We start from the raw sequence: 14,993 nt of genomic DNA, 5'->3' as shown, positions 1-14,993 counted from the left end.
AACCTGTCTCCTTCGGATACTTTCTGCCTTGATAGTTGATGCTCTTTTACTGTTTAAAATTTATGTTTCGATCTGCGTTTCAACATCAATATCCCATGCGTTGTCTTTTGTGCATATATCTAGCATTAATTGTATCACATTATTTATATATATTCTTTCTGTAAGATGTCTTTACACTCATTATCCGCAATTGTATGTACCGTTTGTTTTCCCACTGCATATGCAGCCAAAATTCTTCATGTATATAAATTACATTAAGATCATCCATTTGTTCATCATATATCATTTATGAATATCGGTGTATACGAGGTAATGCGATTTTCTCGTGATTTCAACACCTCCACTTGACAAGTCCATATTTACCATTTTGACCAGGATTCATCAATTTTCCATTCAACTTACTTTATAAGTTCAAGGTACAATTGATAGGGGATATGTCGATCAAGGTGGATGCTGATAAATCAGCGAAATCCCGTGCGGATGTGAGTTATCGTCTTGACTCTGGAAAGACTGTAAAACTGAAGATCTGACTTTGAGAGTAGGGTAATGTATCGTTCAAGAAAGGAAAATGGGTAGAAGCCATAGGTGAATGACAAGATCTCTATCGTTTGATAGCAACCAAGGAAATGCTGATCTTGTTTTCTTGTTTACTGGGGGATTGATCAGGACATTATACGAATGCGATTATATACAATCCGACTGAACATATAGCTTATTCCAATCGTGCACAAGCGTTCTTGAAGCTTGACAAGTAAGTTTATTCCAATTACCCCTTTCCCCCCTGGTTTTCCCCCCTGAGGGAACTGCATGTAACTTCAGTGTGAGCCAATACCGATTGACAATGATATAGGTACCAAGATGCTGAGAGAGACTGTACAACTTGTTTGAGTTTGGACGGAAGAAATGTGAAAGCTTTATATAGAAGGGGATTAGCTAGAAAAGGTTTGGGGAAAGTCGAAGGGGCGATTCAAGGTGAGTTTGACGTCCTTTTTCGTTCATCAACTAGATCTTCCAAGAAGAAATGGAAAGGGACATAAAAACCAGATTGACAGGCAGAGTCGCTTGCTGATCTCTATCATTCATTTGTTTCTTGCGGGTAAAAAATTGTAGATTTAGAACATGTCCTAAGTATAGAGAAGAACAATCAAATTGTACAAGATGAATTAGAGGAATTACAATTAATCTTGCAAAAATCGAAAGAAAAGGTAAGTCCGTTTCACTGTATTCTCATTATAATGAAACTCGAAATCGAATGATATACAGTTCAGTATTCTAAGAGTGAACAAAACGAGCTGACTCATTCGACAAATGTGATATAGAAGAACTATATTTCTAAAAGACCGATATCCCCTCCTCGCTCGATACCATCAGCTAGTATCGAAGAGATATCAGATGAAACATCTACCCTAAGCATAGAACCCCCTTCATCTCCATCCTCGTCTGCGACTGAGATTTCAAGCGACTCTCATAAGAAATTGAATGAGATCCAGAAACCATCTATGAATCCAACAAATACAGTTGATGGCGGTCCCGGTACAACGTCTAGTTCATTTGCTTCGCTCAAACAAGCTAGACAAGGTAAAAAGAAGACTTTCGCCAATAACTCAACAATACCTTCTGCATCAAGTATATCTCCCGAGACCAAGGATCAACAGCCTACAACGAAAGCGAATCCCACTGAACCTTCGTCCTCGACAGACCGATCCAGAATCAGTACTCCAACTACAGCTTCAACAATTATATCGAATGGTTCCACCACGAATAGACCCAAACAATTTATAACACCTGAGAATCCCTCACCGTGCACAATATCCACACCGTCCACCTCAAATCCATCGCCTCCTTCCACATTACCTGCTAATCTGGACGTACAATCCATTTCACCCGGATCGGGTCTCCTCCTCCTACGTCATCTGTCTTCTTCGTCTTCATACAACTACGATCTACTTTCCCTATATCCAGCATCCAATATCCCTATCATCCTTAAAGACCTCTTGGAACCTGATAATTTAGGTTTGATCCTTTTGGCTTTGTCCCATGGTATCGACCATGACAATACTTCAGAAGGTAAAACCAATATAAAAGAGGTTTTGGTAAGGCTGAAACAAACTAAAAGGTGGAAGATCAATTTCGCAATGTTGAGTCGCAAAGAGAAAGATGCAGGTGAAAAGGCTTGGAAAGGATGTGGTGGACAAGGTGAATTGAGATAACTGGGGAACTGCATTCATTGATCAACGATTTCCGGATAGATCGTTTCAACCTAGTCATGCAATGTAAGCAATATAGTTTTGATACTTGATCTCGAGTGATTGTGTTTCCTTGATGTCAGTTCCTTAATTCTCTTTTCCGTATGATTAGCATGATCCCAGAGCAGATCCAACTGACAGACTAGCAAACTCTGTCTCTGTACAAAAGGAAGGACTATTTTCTCATTTACTCATATATGATTTTGATTCATTTTTCCTATGTACTTCCGTCATATCAATATGATAAACGATGACTTTGTGGGGCTAAAAGGTTGTTTTCTGGGTGGTAGTGGTAAAGGGGTATATATAACAGCATTATGAAAATTTGACTAAATTTGTGTTTGATCAAAAGAATGTTAAAAGAATGTTTATCCTATATAAAAATGAGAAAGAAAAGAGAAGAATGGCATCCAGAGGCTACCATGAGAGGAAGAAACGGGTAAAAAAAGCAAAATGGAAACTAGGGTAAGAGTTGGGTAAAATGGAGCCTATAGAATTTTACAAGACGGGAAATACCTCAATACAGCTTCAGCTGACTTGTCTACTCTTTTCTTCCCTCTGTCTTGACCTGTGGGATGAGTGCCTGTCCCACATTTGGTATCCTTCCGAACCAATTACTACATCATAAATGACTACTATGCCTTCTCTAAGTTGATCTATATTTTAACTTCATTTTTCTATTCATACACATTTTACTTCATCGTTGTTCGTCCAAGATTCAAAACGATTCCATCGTTATTGATGAAGACCTGAAAGAGAAAGAAAATGATCAGTGATGGACTGAAAAATATACACGACAGGTGTTGGTGACGGGAGAGACGTGGATGCAGGAAAGGAAAATCGCACTCACCCTTTGAATTTTCTGAACCACCGTTACCTGAACCGTCCTCCGATAAGCTTGACACGCTAGTTCTATGACCTGAAGGATCTCTTGAATGAGGCTGAGACATGGGTTGACCGTAGCCGTATGGCATACCATTATGATGACTTCCGTAACCATATGGTAAACCTTGATTGGGTGGACCTGGACCCATTCTAGTTGACATGCTTGAGGGGTCTACTACACCTTGACCCAACATATCATGTGGTGGTGATCTTCTTCGACCATTTTGACCTGGCCCTGGACCTGGGCCGGGTGACATTGCTCTTCTACCATAATCATCGTGTGACTGACTTAACGGAGTTGAATTTTGGGTTCTTGAAGGAGGGTAACCATTTGACATTGGATTTCCTCCGCCATATCCTGGTGTTAAAATGCCGTATGATGATTCCCTTGAGTGAGTCTGGAATTGACTCTGCATAGGGCTATACATATGTTGACCGTGCTCTGATGCTATACCAGGTGAATAAAGTCCATGATGAGGATGAGGTCCTGCTCCGTACGGTGATGGCATTCCTCCCGCAGGTCCATATCGATAGGGTTGTTGATGAACACCTGGGTAAGGAGCATATGGCGATGCATAAGGTTGAGAGAAGAATGGTTGCTGATGAGCCGGTGGCATAGACCCGACACTTGAATGTCCAGATGAATGTCCATTCACAGGAGACGGTACTCGGCTCGAAGCTGCTGATTGAGATTGAGCCATGCTGACACCGGGAGGCATAGGGTACGCAGGATATCCATGTTGTGGATCATACATATATTGCGCATAAGGAGCTGGGGGACCTTGACTGGTAGGAGTAGCATAAGGTGAAGGAATGTGACCACTGGCGTTTGACGAAGGTGTACCACCAGCAGATCCTTTTGATTTTCGAGATGCACGAGATGAGGATTTCAGTCCAGCGGCTTCCATAGCGGCATTGACGGCAGCTCGAGCAGCAGAACCGGACCCACGTCGAAGGGTAGGGGACAAATGTGTGCGATAACTGCTCTTTATCAGCACAACGGAAAGAAAGCGTGATTTCAAGGAAATGCAAAATTTGAAAGTGTACTCACTGTTGTTGTAGATTATCCTGCCTACTTGTCTTAGTCTCACATCCTGGGAATGGGCATTTGAAAGCTTTTACACCTGTATGAATTCTATGATGTCTCTGCAAATGACCTCCTGTTGTGAATCCTCTTTGACATATAGGACAGACGTGAGGTTTTGATTTTCCTTCTGCTGGCCCTGTTGCACCATTTTTACCTTTTGAGGACGCGACAGGGGAATCGTTCAATGACGAGTCATCTGTTTTGATCGATGTCATGCTATTATCGCCGTGACCGTAAGGTGACTCATGCATGGATGACGGGTGAGGAGGTAAATGGGATGGAGTGGACGTGAGGGGATTGGGATGCTGAGCGTAGACTGGAGGAAGATGGGAAGATTGATGTGGTGAGGTTTCAGCTGACATGGTTGCTATGCATGAGAAGATGCATTAGCAGAAGTTTATATAGCAGATTCCAACTGCTGGTCAAGCAGAGTCCCTTCAAAGTGTGTTGGGGTTGGAAATTTAAGATGGTGAAGGCAAGAAATCGGATGCTATGTGATAGGAATGATGAATCACGAAGAGTATGTAGATGGGATGATGATGAGTTTGACTCACCGTAGCGAAATTGAGTGAAACTTGGTAATTTCAACGGTACAAATTTTAAGGGTTGTTTTGTACCGTGTTCTGTGGAGAAATCCCTAATAAATCTTTTTTTCTTTTCTTTCTTTCCTTTCTGTCAACTACTTCTGTGTTACGTTCAAATCCGTCTAATCTATACAATCACGATTGAGCGATTGTGAAGAAGGTGAGTATTGTATGCTGTGACGTCTTTCTATACTTTACCAGAGCGAGGATGAGCTGTTCAGTGAGTTGATTGATACAAAATTTTCTTGATATACCGGGACAGCCGATCTTCAGTGAAATCCAGATGAATATTCAAGCAATGGGAAATGGTCGGGAACGCCCGGTGATAAACTGCGTTTTCTAGACGGAACGTGATTAGACTGAGGAGAGGGAAATGTGAGTCGATCGTTGGGGGTCGAGATGATCGAATAGAGGACAAAGCGGAAAGATGGGGGTTGACAGCGTGAATGAGATGGATCAGATGGAAGGACGCGATGCGATGCAATTGTTCGTGAATGAATATGATGGAGATAGTGCAGGTGAGTGTGCACGAGCCAAGATGAGAAGAAAATGTGTGTAACATGAGCGGAAAACGTGATTATGTCGTTTCAAGATGAGGATAATTTCGTCATCGAGTTCGAGGCGGATCGTTCGAGTTAATTATATCATTTTGCGCACAGAGAAAAAAGGGGGTGAACAAGTAGGTCGTGTAGGGAAGAGGTGAGAGTCGACAATGAGGCCAAGCAAGACGAGATGAGGTATTTCGGTGGAATACAAGGAATTCGAATTAGATTTAGGACAAGGATGCAAGTTATGTCAGCGAAATTTCTTGCTATGTTTTCCCTCCAAAACTGCACTCGGCCTAGCGAAATTATGCTCCAGAACATGGGCTGTGTGGATAGCACGACGCGATGAGGCGAACAGGATGGAAGCGGCATCCTCACACCCCGAAATTTGGGATCTCGGAAATGGATCGTACAACGTGGCTTGTGTGACTTGGGAGTTGGGGGAGGAGAGGGAGGATGATTGCCAAAGGAGAATATAAGGAAACGGAATAATCGACACAAAAGAGGGGCGCAGAGACGTGTGTGATTTTGATGAGATGGGATGAGATGGCGAAGTGGGAACAATAAAGGTATTTACATGTCTGTGGTCGGACCTGATCCGCAGAAAGGATCGCGAGCGAATGTCAAATAAGGATAGGGGATGACCACTTGAGTAACAACATAACCAAGTGATCGTCGTAGAGAAAAGGGAAAAGACACAAAAGGGTAAAAATGAATGCTAATTCTCCTCCTGAGCAGAACGACATTGGTACGAGCAATGTGAAACAAGCATACACCAGCGATGCCGAAACTTTGATAGAAACAAATGTATGACAGAATGGCATACCAAAAGGTAAGAGCCGAAGAGCTGAAGACCGCAAGAAGGAAACCACCAACTAGGTCAAAGCAAGAAGAATACTCACGATGAGGAAAAACGACAAAAACTATTCTGACCCTATTCTGATCCAAGAACAACGTGGAATTTTACCTTGCAAACCAGGATGAAAGAAGAGCTTGGAAAAACTCTGACTTGATTTTCTAAGGACGAGAGATGTACTGGAACGTTAACCGTCTTCCCTTCGTCGTCGTGATCTTATCGATAGGCGTCGTCGTCGACCCTGATCTGCACGATTGATATTTATATTATGTATCCAGGTTTTTGGATTTTTGTGGTTGTCAGCAGTGTCCGCTGGTACTATAAAGTTTCAAAAAGGTATGTATGATAATTATTGATAATGATGAAAGACAATAAAATGTTTATTAAGGAAGTAAGGGTCTTTTGCGTTTGAGGTATATCGAGAGATCAAGGGCTATCTAAAGGGTTTTTCTCTTTTTATTCTTTCTCTATCTATCTTTTTGATATCCTCTTGCTTTTTTTTTCTCTGTCTCCTTCTATGGTTCTGATTGGTACGGTGGAGTTTGATGGGCTTTGTTTGTGAGTTTGTGCTGTGCTTTAATGTAGGGGTAACAAAGAAAAATATGCAATAACAGTATGGACTTATGGTGTCATTGACTCTGAGTCAGGCGGAGTGGTACACCCGTATGTTCGGTACTTTCGGAGAGTAGAGGAAGGTGAGAAATTCCTTCTGCTTACTGAGAGGGGGGGGTGAGTGAGATGAGATGAGATTGCAATCGTCTTTAAGGGAAAAAACAAGGGTTTCTTTCCTTGTCCCGTATTGATTTTAAGGATATGGGACATCAGAGATATCTCATTATATGGGACGATTTTATTTGGGGGGGGGGCAGGGTTTTTTTACCATGTGGGTTTCTTATTGGCTTATTTGGCCCAATGGATGAAACTGATTGTGACGTAGTCTTTTTATTATCGTTGTTTTTGTCTCAACCTGAGCCGCTGATAGAGTAGACCGCCGGAGGTTGAGCGGAGAGGGAGAAGGAAGGAGGAATTTATAGGCAGAGAGCGAGAGAGGCAGAGAGGGAGACAAAATGTCTCTGAATGGATTTCGCCAAGTACAGTAGAAACAGTCTAAAACCCATCTTCCATCTATACTTTCACCGCGCGTGTCGGAGAATGGGGGAACTGCGTGGTCGTAAAGAGCAAGTTGAGGTTACTTGTCCTCCTCCTCCTCCTCCTCCTCCTCACCGTCTCTCTGGACCTCCAGTCGAGTAAGCACTGGAAGGCATGACACGGTCAAGACTCTTTTGGGTATCAAAACACTGAAAAGAAGGATTAAACGAAAGAGATCTACTTTTGTCCATTACGTATATCTCTTCACCGCGCTGCGCGGGCGTCACTTGTCGTGCTACTTGTTCTTTTTCGTCTTCTTTTGCGGACTGTTGTGAGGTCTTAAAATACCCAGAATTTGGTAGTTATTCCGTGACGTTACGCTATACTACGTTACGTTAAACAAAAGACAAAAACATCCCCACGAGAATCATAGAACAAGGAAAATAGCAGGAAGGAATGACGAGATCGTATTTGGTATTTCGTGTTCGTATTTGCGAATGAATCGCCTTGCATCCTTTGGAATGACTGACAACTTTAAGAATAGAAAGACTGTGGAGAATGTTTTGACTTGAGAGGTATTCTTCTGCCTCTCCTTCACTTGTTTCGCTCTGCGGTATCATACGCTACATATACAGAGCGCTCTCGTGGTGTCTCGGTCTTAGCACTCCTGTTTTGGTATCTAACTTCGGGATCACAAGGAACAAAAAGGTAACACTAACTGTAACAGCGGTTATCTTGTCTCCGAAATCCCTGGTTTGCATTAGTCAGAATTCGAGGGTCCTTGATTCATTTCTAGGGAAAAGGGAAAGGCAGAGGTGGGTGTCAAAGTCCGATGAGCTAAAAGCTGTTGACCCGAAAGTTCGAAACTTCGTTGTCAGACACTCTTCACAAGTGGCAATCGCATTCATAGATGTATAGATGATGCTATGGGAAAAGATGATGCGATGATATTCATTCGATCAATGTCAAAGTTGATGCTATGATTATGTACTCTACACGCTTGATATTATCCTAATCCTGTTCCATATTCGACTCTGAACTAATCAAACCTGCTATTAACTCTTTCAATCTTCTGACCAACATTCCATAATACGCATCACCTCCTGAACTTGTCAATGTTGACGTCGTTGCCAGTCTTCTCAATTCGAGATTCTATTAGTTTTCAAGTATAATCAGCTTCCTTTCCTTCTATCACTCTCAGTTTATCTAAGAAAAGAGGTAAACTCACTACTTCCATATCATCTAATCTTACCAAAGTACCTTTCAAAGAAGCTGATACTCTTTCTAACATTCTCATGGTCCCAACACTTGATCTTGAAGCTTCTAATTGAGCTTGGGAATTAACGAAACTTCCTTTGCTTAATCCCAAAGAAGCTGAAAGGTTATTAGGTTTGAAAGGTTCCGAAGAACCTCTAGCGTCATTGGCGTAAAAGAATAAATGTCGCCATATCAATAACAACAACGATTCAATCATATCTATAATAAGCTTCGTCAGCTGCGGTGATTTAGGAAATCTCGTCAAATCTCTAATAAAACCTACTGAATAAAGTTTGACTCTTGTTGACAAAAGCAGCTTTAATTACATCCTCAGATAATAGTTCGTCGCCTATCATATCGGCAGTTCGCAATTTCTATAAACAGATAAAAGAAAATCAGTCAGGTTAATTTGGTCGATATGAAGCGATTTGAACAAACCTCGACATCGTCATCTTCAAGTTCTCCACCATCTTGTATTCTGTCAATGATCATTTCGTATTGATTTGAGATATCTTGGACGTTTTCGGCGAGATCAGAGAGAAGATTGACAGCCATATGTAAAGAAGGAGCAGAAGCTACAGTTTCACCACCCAAGAATAAGCTTTTCTCCTAAACCCTATACTTCCGATAGGTAACTCACCAATATACTTCGGGCTCGAGCTATTGGTCCTTTGAGCACCAGTGACAAAAACAGGACTTCCTTTTCCATTCTTCAGTTCTGTTGTTGCTGCGGTAAGATACGATAAGAACACTTGATTCAGCAGTATGATATGAGACTCCACTTGTGATTCAACATCTTCGATCCAACTATCTCTATCAAAGAACCGAGCTGCAATAGCTAAAGTAGCCAAATGGAAAGCTCCAAATCCTGAAGGAGAATGAAGATCTTCGGTTGGGACCTTGTGTACGACCATGCACAAGATCGATACTACGAGCCTACACTCTTCTATACCGGTCAAAGTGATGTTTTGTTGAGTCTCACGGAGCAGTGCGAGGATGGCTTCACGGTGAGCGTTGAGGAAGCTCAAAGCCTAAAGTAAATTTTGAGCAATAAATCCCAAGAGATAGGATCGAGGTTCACTTACATGTCCTGCCCCTGATCTAGCAGATCGATGTAGACTTGACGACACCCTGGTCAAAAGCTGTAACGAGCATATTAAGACTCGATGTTGTCTTGCGATGATTTCTGAAGCGGCAATTTCATCTGACACCAAAAATCAGCTACACCTTCAAGCATTAAGTGGTCGGGCTCACCCATTATATCCTCGCCGATGTGGATGCTTATAAATCCACATGTGGCTAAAATCTCGAACAAACCAGCATCTAATAGATCCTCTGCACCTTTTCTAGTAGAAGCCAGTGTCATGAGGAAACCAACTTTCGCTTCGAAGACCCAATATGCGTGAAGGTTCTCTGTGATACAATAAGAAGTCAGAAATGAATGAGGCACGAAGCAGGGTTATGGGAGTTACTGACCATGTTCAGGGGACAAGCACGCCTGAAGAGATAATTCCCTTTCCTTCATACTTCTTACGAATAATGGCAAGTATCCATTTGATATCAGAGGCGATAGTATATGTCTATCCCTTTCGTTTTGACAAACTGATACTATTCCACCGAGTAAAGCGAAACATTCAGTCTTCCATACCTCTCTGTCGTCCATTGCATCTCTACATAGGATGGGCAACAACCTTTCTTTCCTTGCAGCAAACACAGTAAGAGTTGGTCGTTGAAGAGTCGAAGAAGGTCCAGCTGTCGTATCGGTAGATATGACAGATCGATCATCGGGGAAATTCGAGGATGAAGAATTAACAAGTTGAAGATATTGCGTTATGGATGCGTAAAGATTTCCTCGAGCAGTCTCAGTCGTTCCTGGTCGAACAGCCGCGTCAATGATCCGGGCTAGAGTAGTCGATAATCGATCGATTGGGAGGTTGACACCTTCAAATTCGACCAATATATCTATGAGACTTGTCATGGTAACAAGAACAGACTCGCAGAGAAGATCCAGCACACCTGGTGCGAGATCTCCTTCAAGTCGCAAAAGTAAAGCGTCAATCAAGTCGAACAATACTATTTCCTGTTGTTCTTCCGCTACGTTCTTGAATAGCATAGCCAGGGAAACTTTGAGAATCTCATTCCATGCAGTCAGGAAGTTGCCCTTGGCGATTGATATATCTGTTTCTCTATTTTTGCTTCCTAGGCGTCTTACCACGTATTCCGCTTCGGCAGTCATTGACTTTGTTGAGGCGATAGTGACAGCACCTTGTCTCTCCAGCTGCTTGCGGAAGGCTTTCATGCCCCTTTCTAGATTTTCTGTGTCCCACCAATCAGAATCGGTTCGCTTGTACTGATCGAAGTCAAATCCACCATAAAACTCTAGGGAGCGATCTTCGTCTGCCGTTTCTTCAGACCATTGAACATCGATTGACGAGAGAAGATCAATGATGAGAGCAGGATTCTGGCTGACCAAATTGTCTTCATCCAAATCCTCCTCTTCCGTTGCGCCACGGAATAACGTTTGTGCGACATGGTTGGCCGAAGCACCATGACCGTCATAGCTGTACGTTTCCAGTGCAGCGGAAGATAAAATCCATCGTTGAAAATCGAGGAAGGCGATCAGAGTCTCAGGTGTAGTGGGAATCTCATCCTCGTATATGGAGACGATACCTGTGGGATGATTTGCTTCCGGACACCGCCTAGGGAAGAAAGCCAGTTGACGGGCGGAGAAGCCAGTCACGGACATCGTGTAGGATAAGGTTGATCTTCCGGTGAGGGGATGTGCGAAGAGCTGGTAGATCAATTGAGCAGATTTGGCCGCTAATAAGGGATGGATGTAGATCATTGTCTCTCCCGCTAGACCACGCAATTCCGCACCTTCACAAAGCTGTCGAAGTATAACATGAAGACAGGATTCTCCTTCTTGTAAGGCGAAGTCTCGATGCCTGAAATCGTATCCAAGAAGGAAATGTGCGATGTTTGGACTTGTGATATCGGCAGTGGTGCCTTCGACCAAGATGTCAAGAATGGTTGAACGGATAACGATCGGTAGCGTACTGAGGGATTTGATATCACCTTGTAGGGCGATGTTTCCGATAGCTGGTATATCTTCGGTATCTGGTTGTTCTGCTTCCAATTTTCTGCAGAAGCCTTGGGCAATACGTATTGAGTCATCCGAGGCGTCGATAATTCCAGCTAGACGGTTGACGGAGGAGGTATATTCGCCTCGGAAAACATCACTTCGGCTGAACACTGGTGATTGAGCTAATGCAGCGATGATCTTGACGCTTAAATACGAGATCGTTGGATCATCATCTCCCACTAACAAAGCGATAGCGTTGATATTGCTGAGATGAGCGAGCAGATGGTTGTCGAGACTTTGAAGACCATAGGGACGTTTGAAAGGGTTGGCAGGGTTACGAGTGGGATCGGCAAGGGTAAGAAGGAGGACATCTACGAAGACAAGTTGGATATCGTGAACTCGATGATAGATTCGGAGCATGCAGAGAAGCACGTCGTTAACAATGGAAGGACGAGGGGAAGGGGTGGATGACGCGTTGTCGAGCACTGAAGCGAAGACCGCAAATACGTTGGAATCGCTAAGCAGACGTAGTAAAACAATAAATCCAGGCTCTTCTGCCAATGTGGCTGCTATTTGACCAATCGCTCGACTATTCGCTTGATTCAACAGTTCACCCATATTGAAAGCAAGCAACGATTTCTCAAAGAAGGCTGACAATGAATGTATCACTTCCCATCTTTCACTGTCACGAGCGTATCGACGGGTCTTGAGCCCTAAAAGGATACCGTCGAGGATATAGAATGTCCCTCTTCGGAGTGTATTGACAAGTCGACTACGAGAGGCAGTAGGGGAGTCGGAAGTCGCTGGATCAGGGAGAAGAGCGGTCAAAAATTCAACGTATGCTCGACTCAAAGGATATGAACTTGAATCCTGCTCTGAGTATTCCATCTTGGCAAGCCATCCTACTGGTGGCGATAATCTTGCAGCATCCAAATGCCGCGTATCTAATCCTGGATCTCGGAAAGTGATTCTCTCGTAGTATTCTACAGCTTTGCTGAGGACATCATCATCTATTGGGTCCCCTGTACGTCTGCAGAAAGCGGTGACAGCTCCGAGTACGGTAGCCTTCAATTCGAAGGGAAGATTTTCACAATTAAGGAAATCAAACAACGTTTGAACAGGATGAGGTTTCGACTGTAATATTGCTCCTCGGGCAGCAGGCGACCAGCGTACCACCGTAGTCAACACCTTTGTCCATCCATGACAAATCTGCACTTCGTCGAACGGCATTGGGTCAAGTGATGTATTTCGAGTGGTTTTGATAGGTTCGTAGATATGAGGCATGATATCGATGTAATGCTGATAGAACTTGAATAGCGCAGTCCAGGGTAAACGAGTGTCTTTCATCCTCTCATAAGATTTTGCAGAGCAAGATGGACCAGCTGATATAGCTGAGAGCATTTCCCAGAAAGCTGGACCCGGAAATCCGCCACGAGTGTCGAGTACAGTACCAAGGAAGGTCGTGTTGTCCCAAAGATCATCGGCACTATCAGGAGGAAGGGATTTGTAGATGACGGCGACCAGAGCGAGGAACGCTTGATAGTTTGCAGGTGGCGGAGTGGATTGAGACCGTCGTATAGCTGAATCTTCTTCTTTATTGCGGAGGTTTCGTAAGAACTGCTTTCGCCCGGCAAGAATATCGACAAGATCTTTGAGCTGTTCGAAAAGAAAGATATCGTTGCTTGAGTCGGAAGCTGTAGCGACTTTGACCAAAGCGTCCGAGTTTGCGTCCTTTTCTTCATCGGGTTCTTCGAGTCCTCGCTCCCGGCGGATAGTAAGGACGAGTTCATACGTGAACTGGAACGATTCACTATTGACAGCTTCAACAAGGAATTGTTCCATCTGGTGAGCGTCGATACCGGTTTGAACTACGCTTGGGTCATGTCGAAGACAAGATAGGTAAAACAACGACCAAGCAATTTTGACCGTTTCTCGAAGTCTCGGTGTTGTCCATTGATCTTGCAGCTATTCATACCGTCAGTAGGCGTCTTGAAACGTACGTCTTCAACCTACAGTTAGACTTGAGGCGATCTTCAGGAACTTTATGTCATGGCACCAATCTTCCGCGATCTGTGTTATCATTAGCTTGTTCCTTGTGCGAAGTATAGTGAGCTCACATCATAACGAGGGTCCGAAGCGTCCATAGATTCAAGGGGTTTCCATGCGGCGAAAAGAGAACTATGAGATCGAGTATGAGCTTCGCAATCGCAATATCACACATCACAGGGATAAATTGGCTTACCTGACAACCATTGCAGCCATCCCATCTAATTTTTCACACTTCTTGAGCCACTTTAATATCCTAACGACCTGGCCACGACCCAGATGACCACTTTCAGCGATTATAGCTAAGATACTGGTCATATTATTTTGTTCCGCTCGAAGTGCTTCAACCCTAAACCTCAACCAATCGTAATTTGCTCCATCAGAAGGTCCACTTCGAAGGAGATTATCAACCTTGGCTTGGATTGCATCGATTTGTACCAGTATCTGATCCACTAATGCTCCTTCTCCTTTGCCTTGACCTAACGAAACTCTTGTGACCAATAGATCCTGAACCCATTCTCTCAAAGTATCGAAAGCTCCACCAACTTCAGCTTCAGATGATAACACAGTTCTGAAAAGTTCCCTTAGGAAGTCAAGCATATCGGTCTCCCATCGATGCAGAAGGAAGGCTGCAACCTCTGTTGCTGAACGAGATGGGTATTGAAAGCGTTGTTCATCTGCCTGTAAAGCGAGCACAGCTGAGAGGACTTGGGAAATGGACAAAGCGTCAGACGTGAGATTGACGTTGTTGAGGAGTTCACCGGTAACTTGAATTGAGGTTCCGGAAGGGAGTTGGATTGGATCTGAGAAAACAGTCAACCATGATGAATCAAAATGAGGAATGAACTTACTTTTATCAAGATATTGTTTATCGGCATCACTTGGCCCAGGAAGTTGCGTCAAGTTCAAAATCCATGGCTGTGCGTCTTGCAGCTTCGCATGTAGCTTCCGGAGTGTTGATGTCGTCGGCTGATGAACTACACGACGGAGGAGATTTTGGAGATCACTGAAAAGGGAGGCATCCCATTCGGTGAGAGGAGGCAACGACATGCCGGGAAAGAGCTGAGGATGAGTGGATAATAAATGTCTTGTTGCTTATAGGCGCTCTCGCAGCAGGAAAATGAGAATTGGAGTACCGGAGAGACGCCTTTTGGGTGTGGTGAGAATGAGTGATTACTGCTCGAAACGATCAACGGTGAAGAAATGGACGTGAAAGTTGCTTTGGAAGAAGGTATTCTGATTCTACTACCACGTGGATACACAGACGCTGTCAATTTGATTCCGCTCCTCACGTGGCCTGTCACTAAGGTGGAGGG

General features: G+C 43.6%; 3 protein-coding genes across 3 annotated transcripts; 1 reads left to right on the top strand and 2 right to left on the bottom strand.

The window, feature by feature from the left end:
- Positions 1 to 434: 434 nt before the first annotated feature.
- IL334_000424 (uncharacterized protein) lies at positions 435 to 2,210 on the top strand (the record flags this gene model as incomplete). Its single annotated transcript, XM_062932208.1, has 6 exons — positions 435 to 482; positions 543 to 585; positions 667 to 751; positions 851 to 972; positions 1,111 to 1,205; positions 1,320 to 2,210. The coding sequence occupies 6 exons, from the start codon at positions 435 to 437 to the stop codon at positions 2,208 to 2,210; spliced, it is 1,284 nt and encodes a 427-aa protein (XP_062788259.1).
- Positions 2,211 to 2,981: 771 nt separating this feature from the next.
- On the bottom strand, positions 2,982 to 4,580 carry IL334_000423 (uncharacterized protein; the record flags this gene model as incomplete). The annotated part of the gene is made up of 3 exons (XM_062932207.1): positions 2,982 to 2,995; positions 3,097 to 4,112; positions 4,183 to 4,580. The coding sequence occupies 3 exons, from the start codon at positions 4,578 to 4,580 to the stop codon at positions 2,982 to 2,984; spliced, it is 1,428 nt and encodes a 475-aa protein (XP_062788258.1).
- A 3,723-nt stretch (positions 4,581 to 8,303) lies between these two features.
- On the bottom strand, positions 8,304 to 14,727 carry IL334_000422 (uncharacterized protein; the record flags this gene model as incomplete). The annotated part of the gene is made up of 12 exons (XM_062932206.1): positions 8,304 to 8,444; positions 8,521 to 8,768; positions 8,833 to 8,923; positions 8,988 to 9,124; positions 9,190 to 9,580; positions 9,635 to 9,753; positions 9,804 to 9,962; positions 10,026 to 13,596; positions 13,645 to 13,701; positions 13,749 to 13,809; positions 13,874 to 14,480; positions 14,529 to 14,727. The coding sequence occupies 12 exons, from the start codon at positions 14,725 to 14,727 to the stop codon at positions 8,304 to 8,306; spliced, it is 5,781 nt and encodes a 1,926-aa protein (XP_062788257.1).
- Positions 14,728 to 14,993: the final 266 nt, after the last annotated feature.

This window comes from Kwoniella shivajii, chromosome 1, assembly GCF_035658355.1.
Source record: "Kwoniella shivajii chromosome 1, complete sequence".
NCBI lineage: Eukaryota > Fungi > Basidiomycota > Tremellomycetes > Tremellales > Cryptococcaceae > Kwoniella > Kwoniella shivajii.
This window is presented reverse-complemented; position numbering and strand designations above follow the sequence as displayed.